Raw genomic sequence first — 13,558 nt, 5'->3', positions numbered from 1 at the left:
CTTCTCTCATAGCTCAAGACACACGATTACATGCCACTGCTTTTGATCATTTGTCATGAGCCAGGGAACAAACTTCGCAGCAACATGGCGCATGTTCAAATTTTCTGTTAAGATCTCCCAGCAAACTCCATCACTGATCCCAGTGGGGTCTGGGAGTTCATGAATTGTTCAATGACTGTCTTTGTGGATGAGTTCTTGAATTATTTCAATATTTTCTGTCATTTTGCTGGTGCCTGGTCCCCCTGAACCTTCATCATCTTCAACTGACACTCAACTGGGCTTGAAACGTGAATGCCATTCAAAAACCGCTATCCAGCTTAAAGAATGTTCTCCAAAAGCCTCAGAAAGCATTTAAAGGGTTTCAGTAGTGGATTTACTGAGCTTCACACAAAACTTGATACAGACACATTGCTCGATTTTGTCACTTTACAGTTCACTAGAGAACACAGTCTAGTGTTCTGAGTCTGTTACTACAACTTTCCTGTTTACGGCTCCAACAAAGGATATTCCTCTGCCTGTGGCTTGCAAGTTCTCTGCTTACAGATACATGTACAGAACTTTCAACTCACTAAGCTCAAAATCTGCCAGTTATGACATCACGGCATGACCCACATATGAAACGCAGTTATTCTATTGCTGCATGCATGTATGTTGCAAGTGTTGCTAGCAACATCCATCATTTACAGAGTCACTGCTTAGCAACAGCTCTACATGCAGCTCTGCTCCATTCTTAAGGCTATTCATCCAAAATACCCTACAGGCGTACCATCATTTCTTCTTTCCCAAGGGCTGTGCTTGGTCTTACCTTTCTCCCAGTGGTCCAGTTTGCATGGATTTTACTTTCCACCTGTGCATGGTATCACCTTCTTCCCCTGGCTCAGTTTGCATGGTATTTACTCTCCAGCTGCTCCTGTTGCTCCCTTCTTAAGGCCACTTGTCCTGAGTGGTGCCGGTCTGTCCAGGTTCATTACCATCATCCTGCTTTTCCAATTGATGGGGATAAACTACCTAGAGTGGCTGGTGCTCCTACATCTCGGCCTCTTAGTTTGTGTGCAGTATTTACTTTCATTTTGGAGGGGGCCAAACCCTCCACAATGTCCTGATGCTCATTTTCCACAGTCTAATGGAAGTCCTGGCTATTGGCTTTGTGATCTCAAGCTCTACGGTCTTCTTGAAGGTCTTGTTGAGTGTTGTTCTGCTTCCCACACTGTGACTCCTGTCTCCTGCTCTGTCCTCTGATGCCACTGCTGGTTGTCCTGTCCTTCCTCAGACGGAGCTGCTGTCTTGGGCCTTGGTTCCTAATTCCACTGACACCATTGTCGCATTTCAGTTTCACCCGAGGTCTCCTGAACATTGGTCCTTTCTGGGTTCTTGGTACAGCCTTGTTCTTACCTTGTCCCTGACAACAGTGTCCCTTACAACATGCAGGAATAGCATGGCAAGTCATTTATCTGTGGGTAGGGGCTAACTTCTTCTAGGATCTAGGATCATAAAACTGCAACTAGATCTCTTAACTCTACTTTCATTTTTAAACATATTGGAAGCAGGCTAAAAATGAAAAACTAAATGTGAATATGAATGAAGCCAGTTTGAACTAACAAAAGGTAGCAAAATCTTGTCATTTATATGAGGGAACTGAGAAAAGCACAACAACTTAAACCAGATTCAAGAAACTTCTGAACTTGTTTACAGACAGTACCTACATATTTTGACTTACTGTATCATTTGCACATATGTAATGAAGACAGCTGTGTACAGAGATGGAGCAAATCATTAATGTATGGAAAAAGTGTAATGCAGCCTAACTATTGTGTTGATTGTGATGTGCATCAATTAAGCAGATGATACAATTAACTAATAATATATTTAAAAACAAAAATTATAATTTAGGACTCATACAACCAACCATAATATTTAACATGCTTATAAGCACCAAAACTCAATTGAGTTGCAGCAATGAGACAACAGATGTGTAAATTAGCAGATGTTCCACCTCATACATAATATACTGTACACTTCAGCCAGCTTCTGCAATGGTAAAAAAAGGTAAAGGTAAGGTAAAGTTGTAAGGTCCACGCCACAGCTCAAGCAGTTAGTTGCTGCCTTCCCACCGCAGTGGCCCAGGTTTGATCCCGGGTCTAGTCAAGTGGAATTTGTGGTGGACAAAGTGGCACTGGGGCAGGTTTTCTCTGAGTACTTCGGTTTCCCCTGCCAATCTTCATTCCACCAAATTCTCCATTATCATAATCACCCAGGGCATGCTACAATAGGCCAATCAGTGGCTGCCGTGCCGAGTGGACCCAGTTGGACTCCACCCCCCACTAAGCGAAAAGGTAAAGTTAACTGCTTAACTAATTAAACACTATACCAAGAAGGCATATGGGGGAGTGGATGTATAGATGCACATTTTCATGACCTCTGCACTAGCTGGAGGTGAGTGGTCAGGTTCACACACTGGCTGCTTTACTGCCAGGGAAAGGGCTCCCATTACCCACTGGATAGGAGATTGGGTGGACCCCAGAGCCAGTCTGGACAACATGGAGGAGAGAAAATTTTTTACCCTTCTGGGACTTTTAACTCCAACCCCTTGGTTGTCCAGCCAGTAGCCAGTCACTATACCAGCTCCTACGGCTTCTGCCATGAGTTGATAATAAACCATATGCACAACAATGGATAGTCAAAGGCAAGTGCAGAGTGTCTGAGAAAAGTGAAAATGAGAAAAATTTGTATATGGGAAAATATTTACTATACAAAAGAAGTGATTCATCAATTTGGTAGAATCTATCTCAAAGTCTTTTTTATCGCCAAGTAAGTTTCAATGTGAGTATCATTAGTTCTTACACACATCAAAAATATATTCAATCTCATGCCATGTGTTTGCAAGCATAACTTCAATCACTGTTGCAGTCATCTCTGTTATGCAATGCTGCAGAGTTTGAAAAGCTGTAATTTTCTCCTGATAGATGATACTGTCACACAGTGTGTGTGACTACAGATGGAGTTTGGATTGGTGAATAGATTTACTGACCACTTACATGCCATAATAACAAATAACTACAGCACTATCACCATATTCACACTTTACAGTTCACTAGAGCACATAGTCTAATGTTCTGTCGGTTACTAGATGTTTTCTGGTAAAGGCTCCAACAATAGATATTCCTCTGCTTCTAGCTCAAGTCCTCCCTTCACAGAATCCCATACAGAACTGATGAAGCTCTAACCTTGTCCCTTGTGTATAACATTTCAGCATGGATGACAGACAAAACACAGCTCTACTATTGTTGTTCATGTCTGTTGCTCCGGAAATACTGAACCACTGCCCATAAATGGTCATGGGACAAACACCCATCTCACAGCTGTTGCATAACAATGATTCTACACACAATATTCTTCACATAAGCCCAGAGGAACACGTCCAATAGTATTGGGTGTGATAATCTTGAAGGCCATGATAGGAAACTGCCTGCCTTTCCAATCCACCTGCTCAGAATGCATCCATTTAAAAATTGACAAATAATGTTTATAAAATGTGGATGCACTCCATCCTGCTGGAACCATGCAATACAAAGCATCTGTGGTACTGTGTAGTGTTCTAACATGATCAGGTATGAATGCAACTCTGCATTTCAGTCATCATTAAATAAGGATCATACCTATTTTCTTTGTTGCATCCTTCAATACATCCAATCCCATCACTTTCATTCCAGTGCTTTGCAAGAGTACAACAATATTTCCATCTTCAAGACAGAAGTGATTCAAGCAAGGAAGGGACAGTTGGGACTGGGGCTGTGACCAAGCCAATGTGAATCAGTGCCCTCAAAATGATTTCTGAAGGGGGAAAAGAAGTACATGAGCGAATGGACAGAGATGAAAGAAAAAAATCTCATGCAATTCTATTATTAATTTGAAATAAAACTTTCACAAACACAACTTAAAAATTATGTTCAGTGTTTCAAAGTAATTCCTGCATAACCAAGTTTCAAAATTAAAACAGATGTTATCGCAAATCAAGCTTTATGGTTTCCAGTTGTCATGCAGGCAGTAAATTCAGCCATAGGTACTGAATTCAGATTCATCAATTCATGGACAATTTATGACTAAAACTGCTGCTAATAAAAGTGGTGCCCTCAAATATTTTAACAAGTTTTACAATGACTGAACACAATATTGTGATACTAATTAAATTCATCTGGGATATCCTGAAAGACATTCTGCAAGAATATTCTGGAGAAACTTTAGACCAAATGACTTGGTACGTAAAGATCTAGTAAAACATTAGAACAAGATGCAGTGTAGCAGTAGTTAGCAGTTTGTCATGTGTAGAACTTCATATTCCCTTTCTATCCCTTCAATATTTCAAACACAAATTTAGTTTTGTGCAAGATTTAACATATCCTTCATCAAGCACACCCTTAATGTTGGTACTGATTTTAGGGTTCAAAATGTAAAAGAATTTTATAGTCACTTGCAGACATGCTCTTCTACACTTAGATAATGCAGTAATATGTTCATTAGACATGTTTCATTTACATATTCCTGCACAACGCATAAATAAATGACCAAACCTGTGATACAACATAATTATACTAACATACATAGATTGTGGTCTTCTGGGTTTTGACACCATGCAGTTTTGGACATCGATACTGAAGTTTTGGAAGTGCATGCTATCTCCACAGTCAGGGTAGAACATGCTTCATAAAAATATATAAGATTAAATGCAAACAGATAAATTGAATTCAAAAGTACAGCATGAAAAGTTGTTCAACTTCAACACATTGTGTTAAATCTAAATGTTTCTGACAATGATGTCTTACAATTGACATGATACCTGTATTTTGTGTATGGGAGGAAAAGTTCCTATTCAGTTGAGCCTGTTAGAAAAGAACTTGACCATCCAGGATCAAGACTAGTTCTTTCTACTGGGCCCAACTGAGCAAGAACCTTTCCTCCCTTACACCTGATCAGAGAAAGAGCTCCAGTTTCTCAAATACTGTGTTTCAAAAAACTCTACAATGAAACATATACAAAGTAATAGTAATTTCTATTCAACTCAGTATATCCACAAATTTTAAGCAGACCATGCACATATAAGCACCACATTATTTTGTTGTGAAAATTCCATAAACACTCCTTTCTCCCTAGAATATTACTTATCAGGGGTTTTTATACTGGTAACAACCTTCCCCACCTTTCAAACAACAAAGAAGACATGAATGAAACGGTATTAAGAGGATGACTTGCAAACAAAGAAAGCATATCACAAACATACCTCAGTTTAAATGTGATACACATACGCATACATGAAGCAGGTCAAATAAAGTGAACTGATTGTTTTAATCCGAGTCTGTCCAACTTGAGCGAATCCAGTCCCTGTCAAAATTATCACTCAATCAGTTTGTAACAAATTAGGAATATAAAGTTTTGGTTTCGTTAATATTCAAAATTCCAAGACCTGTTCCATATCAATTCAATATTAATTCAAAAATGAATTTGTATTATGATTTAATGTGTAACCCAAGGAAAACTTATGTTAACTACCTAAATAAAATTTATCCTGGCATGATTCATACACTAACTTCCAGCCAACTAGACAGACAATCTAATCAAATAAGCTATCAATTTTCATTCCAATTAAATATTTACATATTCTTTTATTAGCTATTTGACTTCATGAGCTGCCAGTTCATAATATAGAGTGAATGCTCCTAATAGGTAAGAATTCTTCTGTGTCAGTGACTGCTAAGGGCAGCAGGTGATAAGTGAAGGGCTCTTGAACAGGACGAGTCACCTGCAGGTCGCATGGTTAGAGAATCTGGTAAAGGTCAAAAAGGTAAAGCTACCCTTGTACCAGGCCATGAAGGCCCATAGGGTTGTGAGATGTCGAGGCTCCCACACTTCCTAGACAATTGGTTCACAGAAGGTGGTGAGGACGCCAGCCACCCTATACACCCAGGAAGAATCTGTCTAGTCAAAATATAACTATGAATTCTATCTTGTCAGTTATGACTGACTGAGATCATTTGACTGCAAAACAAAGTGGAAAAAGTGGAAAATACCCAATATGACATTCAGCACCATCTTATACCTTTCAAATAACATGCTTAATAAATATCTGGCAGAGAGATGAAAGGACATGAGCTACTCTACTGCAGTATACTGGTGATATATTCACTATAGTGTAGCACAAAAACTGGTGTATCATGAACATACCATTTAATAATTTTTTTTAATTTGCTTAGTTGGGGGTGGAGTCCAACTGGGTCCACTAGGCACGGTGGCCATTGATAGGCCTACTGTAGCCTGCCCTGGGTGATTATGATGGAGAATTTGGTGGAATGAAGACTGGCAGGGGAAACCGAAGTACTTGGAGAAAACCAGCCCCAACGCCACTTTGTCACCACAAATCCCACTTGACCAGACCCGGGATCGAACATGGGCCACCGCGGTGGTAAGCCAGCGACTAACTACTTGAGCTATGGCATGGCCTTACCATTTAGTTACTCCATATCACAGCGGCCTCCGTAGTCCAGGGGTAACATTCCCACCTCATAACTCAAGGTACACGGGTTCAAACCCAGCAGAGGTTGTGGAATTGTTAAGGGTGGAGAAATTCAGGGAACAAGTCCTCTGGGAGGGACTTTAAGCCGTGGGTCCCGTGTCATAGATTTACAGCATGTAAAAGATCCTCATGTCTCTAGGAGACCTCTGAGCAAAATTAGGCAAAAACTTTCCCACCCAAGTAGTTTCCAATGCCTCTGGTAGATGGGGGAAGTATCAGGTACCAAGGGCCGACCTCATTAGCTGAACAAGGCTGATAGCATGCACCAGTACCAGTAGGGTATGGCGACTGGTAGAATATCAAAGGGGGACATACAATAGACTATTAGTCACGGTGCATGGGGAAACCCACCCCATCTAATAATAATAATAATAATAATAATAATAATAATAATAATAATACTCCATATCACAGGCATATCACTTCTGAAGTTTTCTTGGCAGTGAATTTTCAGATTGCGGTCCTCTGGACTATAGCACCATTTAGTCCTGTAGGTAGATACCAATGTTCCAGAGGAATATACTGCCTCCATTTTCAAGGTTGAAGTGTGTAAGTTCAAGGATTGATTCAGTTTCACAGACAGGAAGCAAAGAAAGGGACTCAATATGGGCCACTGAGAAAAATGGGTAGTATAACGTCCTTATAAGGGCGTCACTACTTTGTTGTCATAGATATGAAAAAGAATAGTGAGAATGATTAATACTTTTCCAGGTATTCAATATTGTTTCCATTTTTTCTCGTAATTCCACTTCCACCTCTGACAATTTACAAGCAGTGTTCACTACACATTCTTTCTCTTTGGCCAGGATCAGGGTTCTTTCTCTACCCCTTCTCCTTGGGTCTCATGATCACCTTCCTTGCAACCTGCTGACATAACCAAGTCAATTCCTGAACCCATACACTTCATCTTCAATGACAGAGGCAGAATGTTCTTTCAGAATTTCAGTACCCACTCATAAGACTACATGATGCTAGAATCCAGATGATTATAACTTAATCTAACTATGCTACTTATTCCATATCACAGGTATGTACATAATTACAAATACTTTTTTAAAATGTGGAGTCCAATTGTGACAAAATCTAATTACTGTAAACTTAGCATAAAACTTGACTAGGATATTTAAAAACTTTTATATCCAAATTGTCACCTTCTGAACACAAAAAGTATTAGCATAAAATATAAGGTTTATACCTGATGATGCCAGTCTTCACCACAATTTTATTCTAAAATTATCTACGTTACACATTCAACATTCAACAACATTACATAATTATTCTAAAATGGATGATCTTATAGCCCACACCACAACATAATCAAACCACTCCTGAAACCGGAGACTGACATGACATTAGAGATTCCACTAGTAATGGATACCTGTTTAACCTTTAGTGACAGTGCTTCGCATCATTGCAATGGCACATGTGCACTATCTAGCTGATAAATACTATCATCAGTAATGTAGTGCTAAAATATGGCCACCAGTCCTGTAGAACAAGGAAATTTCAAATGCCCTATTCCCAGAAAGTAAACTGTTACCCCAAAATTAAAATATAATCTCCAACCCTACAGACAAGGAGATTTAAAATCCCTGCTCCTGGCTGAAGGATGTGTGTGTGTGTGTGTACGATGGGAAGTCATAATGTTTTAAGTATTACCATGAGAAAATTATAATTCCAAAATATCGTTCTACATAAGAGATAGCCCATTTCATGAGCCTGCCGAACAGCCAGACTTTCATGTGCCAAGTAGACACAGGGAGCCACCAGAAGGAGCAGAAGCAAAATGGTGACATCAGTTGAAGAAGTGGAGGCTCTTGGTATGATACGGTTCCTGCATTTGCAAGGGAAATCTGCCAGGGAGATCCACGAAAAGATGACCGCTGTGTATCAGGAAGTGTACCATCATATGACACAGTGGTCAGGTGGAATAGGTGCTTTCACTGCGGACAGATGAACGCTGAAGTGGAAGAACATCTCTCGCTGAGGAACCAGGAACTGTGGCACAGGTGGAAGCTTTCATCCTATCTGATAGGTACATAACTATCGAAGCTATTGTTCATGAGGTCCGCATTAGCCATGGGTCGGTTTTTGAACATCATCCATGATAAGTTACACATGAAAGAGGTCACTGTGTGCTGGGTGCCACAATTGTTGACACCAGTTCAAAAGCAGCAACAGATGGATGTGGCAAAGAACCTTTTGCAGTTGTGTCAAGACGAAAAGGTGGAATTTTTCTACCTCCTGATCACGATGGATAAATGTTGGGTCTATCATTATGACCCTGAAACAAAGGAAATGAGCAAGCAGTGTAAAAATGCAGACTCGCCACCACCAAAGAAGGCCAAATCCCAGCCATCATCAGGAAAGGTGATGTTGAGTGTGTTCTGGGATTGGCAGGGTGTCATCATGACCAACTACAGGCAAAAGGGCATCACCATCACTGGTGAGTACTGTTGGAACCTTCTGAGAAGATTACGGGAGGAAATCAAGAAAAAGGGATGAGGAATGCTGTGAAAAGTTGTGTGATTTCTTCATGACAATGCACCAGCTCATGCTGCTCACGCTACGATGACATCTGCTGCTAAATTGGGATATGAAATTCCCCTCATCCACCACATTCACCAGACCTGGCACCAAGTGACTTCTTCCTCTTTCCATGGCTAAAGAAGCCACTTCGTGGTAAGCAATTCCAAGATGATGATGACATCATTTCTGCAGTGGAGGACTTCCTAAACAGTTGAAATGAGACCTTCTATGATCAAAGTATCCAGCAGCTGATGCATCATTGGGGGAAATGTGTGGCCTTCCAGGGGGCATATGTAGAGAAGGGCTAACTCGCATACAATTTCTTGCACCTGTGTCTCTGTTTCTTCTGGGTGATAATTAAAATTTTATGACTTCCCCATGTATATGTGCATGTGGGTGTGTGTGTGTGTGCACATGTGTGTGTATTTGTTTTTGGTATACATGTCAAACATAACAAACAGAAAAGATGCATTCCTTGAACATTACAGACTATCAATGAAGTGGAAGTGCTAATTCCATCATTTCAATATCGTATTTCTACTATCTGCAATCTTTCTTAGTTTAATATTCAAATCCATAACCATCCAGAAAAACATTAAATGGCAGGGGCTTCAGACACAACACTGACCCACACCGACACAACACGTAAAATGCTAGTGTGAGAAATGTGTCTAATAAGTCAGATTAGATTCTGAGGTTCTCACAGCAGTCAACGTTAAGATTACTGTCTTCTGGGACATGATGCTATGCAGTCTGGTAGACAGCTACCAATGTTTCAGAGGAACATGCTGCCTGTAACTTTAGCCTCATTTCTACCATGGAGATGGAAGCAGATGGTTCCTACATACTTGATCAAATGTCATATCCCAGGAGCTCACATATTACAATTAAAAACTTTGTGAAGTACAGCAAACAGATAAAACAATTCAAACTCACATGCATAATTCCAGTTCTCTGTCTGTGAAAGCATGCTCAAATGTTCAACTCTTTTGTTAATGAAGACCCTAAAGTAAAGTTTGTGTTTTAAAATACCTGTTTACTTCTTGTTCAGAACTGTCTGAAACAAATGGATGTTTTCTCATGATTGCTTTTCTATCTTGCTTTAGAACTGAAAAAGCCCTAGAAAAACAGGGGTGACTGGAAGTAAATGGAGCACATTATCTACTGCATGCTAATAATAATTTACTCACTGGAAACATAAATACCACAAAGAAAAAAAAACACAAAAACTGATACATGTCCAAGCATCATCAGCAGAAAACATAACATAGTGACAGTAGCTGCCAATAATTTTTTCAAAATATGACAGATTTTTATGTACTTGGGAATGTCAGTATGAAACAGGAATATATACGTGGTGTGTTCAAAAAGTATCGAACCTTCTTTTTTCCCACGTAAACCAATGAAGCGCGGGAGGCTCCCTTCGGTGGAGATGTGGAGGGGACATTCATGCGCAGTTGTGAATTTTTTCCCACCCACAGAAAGTGTCAGTCGCTGGCAGTCGGCCTATGAGTGAGGACGTGTAGTGAGTGCTCGTCGGATTCCAGTAAGGTGTAAAATGACGGAACAACATGAGCAGCAATATTGCATCAAATTTTGCCAAAAGCTTGGCGATACCCAAGTGGAAACCATTCGCAAGATTCAACGGGCTTTCGGGGACGATGCCATGAGCAACTCACAGATAAAAGAGTGATACAACCACTTCAAAGATGGCCACACATCAGTGGACAGTGAACCGCATTCAGGCAGACCCTCAACAAGCCGAAATGAGAATGTCATTGAGCAAGTGCAGACTTTGGTCATGGAGGACCGTCGTATCACAGTCCGAGAACTTGCAAATGAAATATGGGTAAGCATTGGATTGGTACATACAATTTTGACCAAGGATTTGGGCATGAGGAGAGTGTCCGCGAAATTCATACCGAAACTGCTAACAATGGAGCAGAAGCAACGCCGTCTGGAAATCGCACAGGACGTGCTGGACAATGCAAACAGTAACCCCAACTTTCTGAACACCGTGATCACAGGTGATGAGTCGTGGGTTTATGGGTACAACCCGGAAACCAAGATGCAGTCATCACAGTGGAAACATCCGACATCCCCAAGGCCAAACAAAGCACGGCAGGTCTGAAGCAATGTCAAGGTCATCTTGGCCGTTTTCTTCGACTCCCGTGGGGTTGTGCATCATGAGTACGCACCACAAGGCCAAACCATCACAAAGGAATACAACCAGGAGTTCCTTTGTCACCTTCGTGATGCTGTGCGGCGCAAATGACCGGATCTGTGGGCAGCAAAAACTTGGCAGCTCCATCATGATAATGCACCTGCCCATTCTGCACATCTGATTCACACTTTCGCCGCCAAACACAACATCCCTGTGGTTCGTCAGGCTCCCTACTCCCCCGACGTGGCTCCGTGTGACTTTTGGCTATTTCCCAAGCTGAAAATGCCTCTGAAAGGAACCCGATTTGAGTCAAGAGAAGACATCATGCAGAATGCAACGGGCCAGCTGATCACCATTCCAAAAGACGTGTTCCAGAAGTGTTTCAAAAAATGGCAGAAGCACTGGGAGAAGTGTGTGCATTACCAAGGAGACTACTTTGAAGGGGATTAGGGTTTTGTACCTCCAAATCAATAAATGTATTTCTGCCGAACAAAGGTTCAATACTTTTTGAACACACATATATTTCAAATATGTATAAATGTCACATGTTGAAGCAATGGTCACTTCTACTATGAAAACAAGACTAAAAAAAAAGGAGAACCATACCTTTTCTTGGAGTCACAGTCATCATACTGTACAGGATGCATGGAAGAAATCTTTCTGGACAAAATTCCACCTCCAGAAGACGATACTGAAGGGATGGAGTGGAAACCCGAAGGCACAGGCATAAATGTATGCAGTGGTGCTATCTGTTGTTGTTGCAAGATAGAGAGGCACTGAGTCAGGCAGTATATTGTTGCCTGAGCAGTAGCCTTTAGGAGTAACATAGCTTCATCAATATTCCGGATACATGGACCTGAGAAAACACACAAATTATGATGTATTACATTAAAGCAGTCACAGGTCACAGGTACTTGTATTCTTACAGCATGAAGGTTACTTGAAAGTATGTTAATATTTTTTTCACAAAACAACTGGAAAAATGAAAAATTGGCATGTGAGAGCATGACTTTCTCAGTCTGAGACAAGACTAAAACATGAATTTTGAAAAATTTTGAGAAATGTGTCAATAAGAATTTTCTCCACTAGGTCAATTCTTAACTTTCTCATGTACACAGTATATGTGAGAAGGTGCTGGGATTGTGAAAGAAATCAATCTCGAAATTTTGACTGATTTATGCATTTTCAGCACCTCTCATTATAAAAGAGCAATTTTTGCAATGTTGTCTGCATGTTCCTACGATGTGGACCTCATTAGCATCTGAACAGATGGATCTGATTCATATTCAGCATCCTGGGGTTTTCCCATCCCAGGTCACTACTCTGTGGCTCTGAACATTCCAATTCCAAATAGAGGGACCATGTAAATGCACCCCAAAACCTAAACACATTGGACCATTTATAACTTCTGTCCTCTTCTCTGGATAACAGAGGACTGTGTACTAAACACAGTAACAAGTTCAACTATCTGTTAATTCACCAAAACCTTGAATCCAATGAATACGAACACTCGACTTTCACAGACCATACCAAGACTCCCTGGCTACATATGCCCATAAACATGCATTTGCTTTGTTAATTTCCTTTACAAAATTTACAAGCTACCTGAATAGTGGTCTTCATTTTTGAGTGCTGTTAAAAAATAAGTTAGATTTAGCAGGAGTACAGGAGGTCAGATGGGACCAAGGTGGCATTGAACCAGGAGGCAAATATAATTTTTTCTATGGAAAGCGGGATGAAAATCATGAATTAGGTACAGGTTCTTTTGGAAATAAGAGGATTGTATCAGCAGTTAAGAGTGTACACTTATTTAGTGATAGGCTATCATATATAATATTAAAAGGTCGTTGGTGTGATATCATTGTTATAATGTTCACACCCCAACAGAAGATAAAATTGATGGCATAAAGGATAGGATCTATGAAGAGCTAGAACATGTAAGTAAAAGTAAAGCTATCCCTGTAACAGGCCGTGAAGGCCCATAGGGTTGTGAGACGTTAAGGGTCCCACATTACCTTGACAATCGGCTCAGAGATGGCAGTAAGGTTGTCAGCCTTACACGCCGGCCACGCATCACTCCCCAGGAAAATCATTTAATTAATTCCTGGTACTCATTTCTGTTAGAGGCTGAGTAAACCCCAGGGCCTAGTGCGGCTGGAAGGATTAAGTAAATTGAAAAAAATCCAATGACCTCATTGGGAATTGAACCCGTGACCTTCCAACATGTACTTGACAAATTCCCGAAGTACACTATGAAAATTTTGTTAGGACATTTTAATGCCAAAGTAGGGAGGGAAGAC

At 40.5% G+C, this 13,558-nt stretch overlaps 1 protein-coding gene across 3 annotated transcripts in view; it reads right to left on the bottom strand.

The window, feature by feature from the left end:
- Positions 1–13,558, bottom strand: part of LOC111863520 (oxysterol-binding protein-related protein 11) — an 83,920-nt gene that overhangs the window by 56,645 nt on the left and 13,717 nt on the right. For all 3 annotated transcript variants that reach the window (XM_023849890.2, XM_023849888.2, XM_023849889.2), the window contains one exon: positions 11,865–12,114. In XM_023849890.2, coding sequence (XP_023705658.1) covers positions 11,865–12,114 — 250 coding nt within the window. The remainder of the gene's footprint in view (positions 1–11,864; positions 12,115–13,558) is intronic.

This window comes from Cryptotermes secundus, unplaced genomic scaffold (genome assembly GCF_002891405.2).
Source record: "Cryptotermes secundus unplaced genomic scaffold, Csec_1.0 scaffold89, whole genome shotgun sequence".
NCBI lineage: Eukaryota > Metazoa > Arthropoda > Insecta > Blattodea > Kalotermitidae > Cryptotermes > Cryptotermes secundus.
This window is presented reverse-complemented; position numbering and strand designations above follow the sequence as displayed.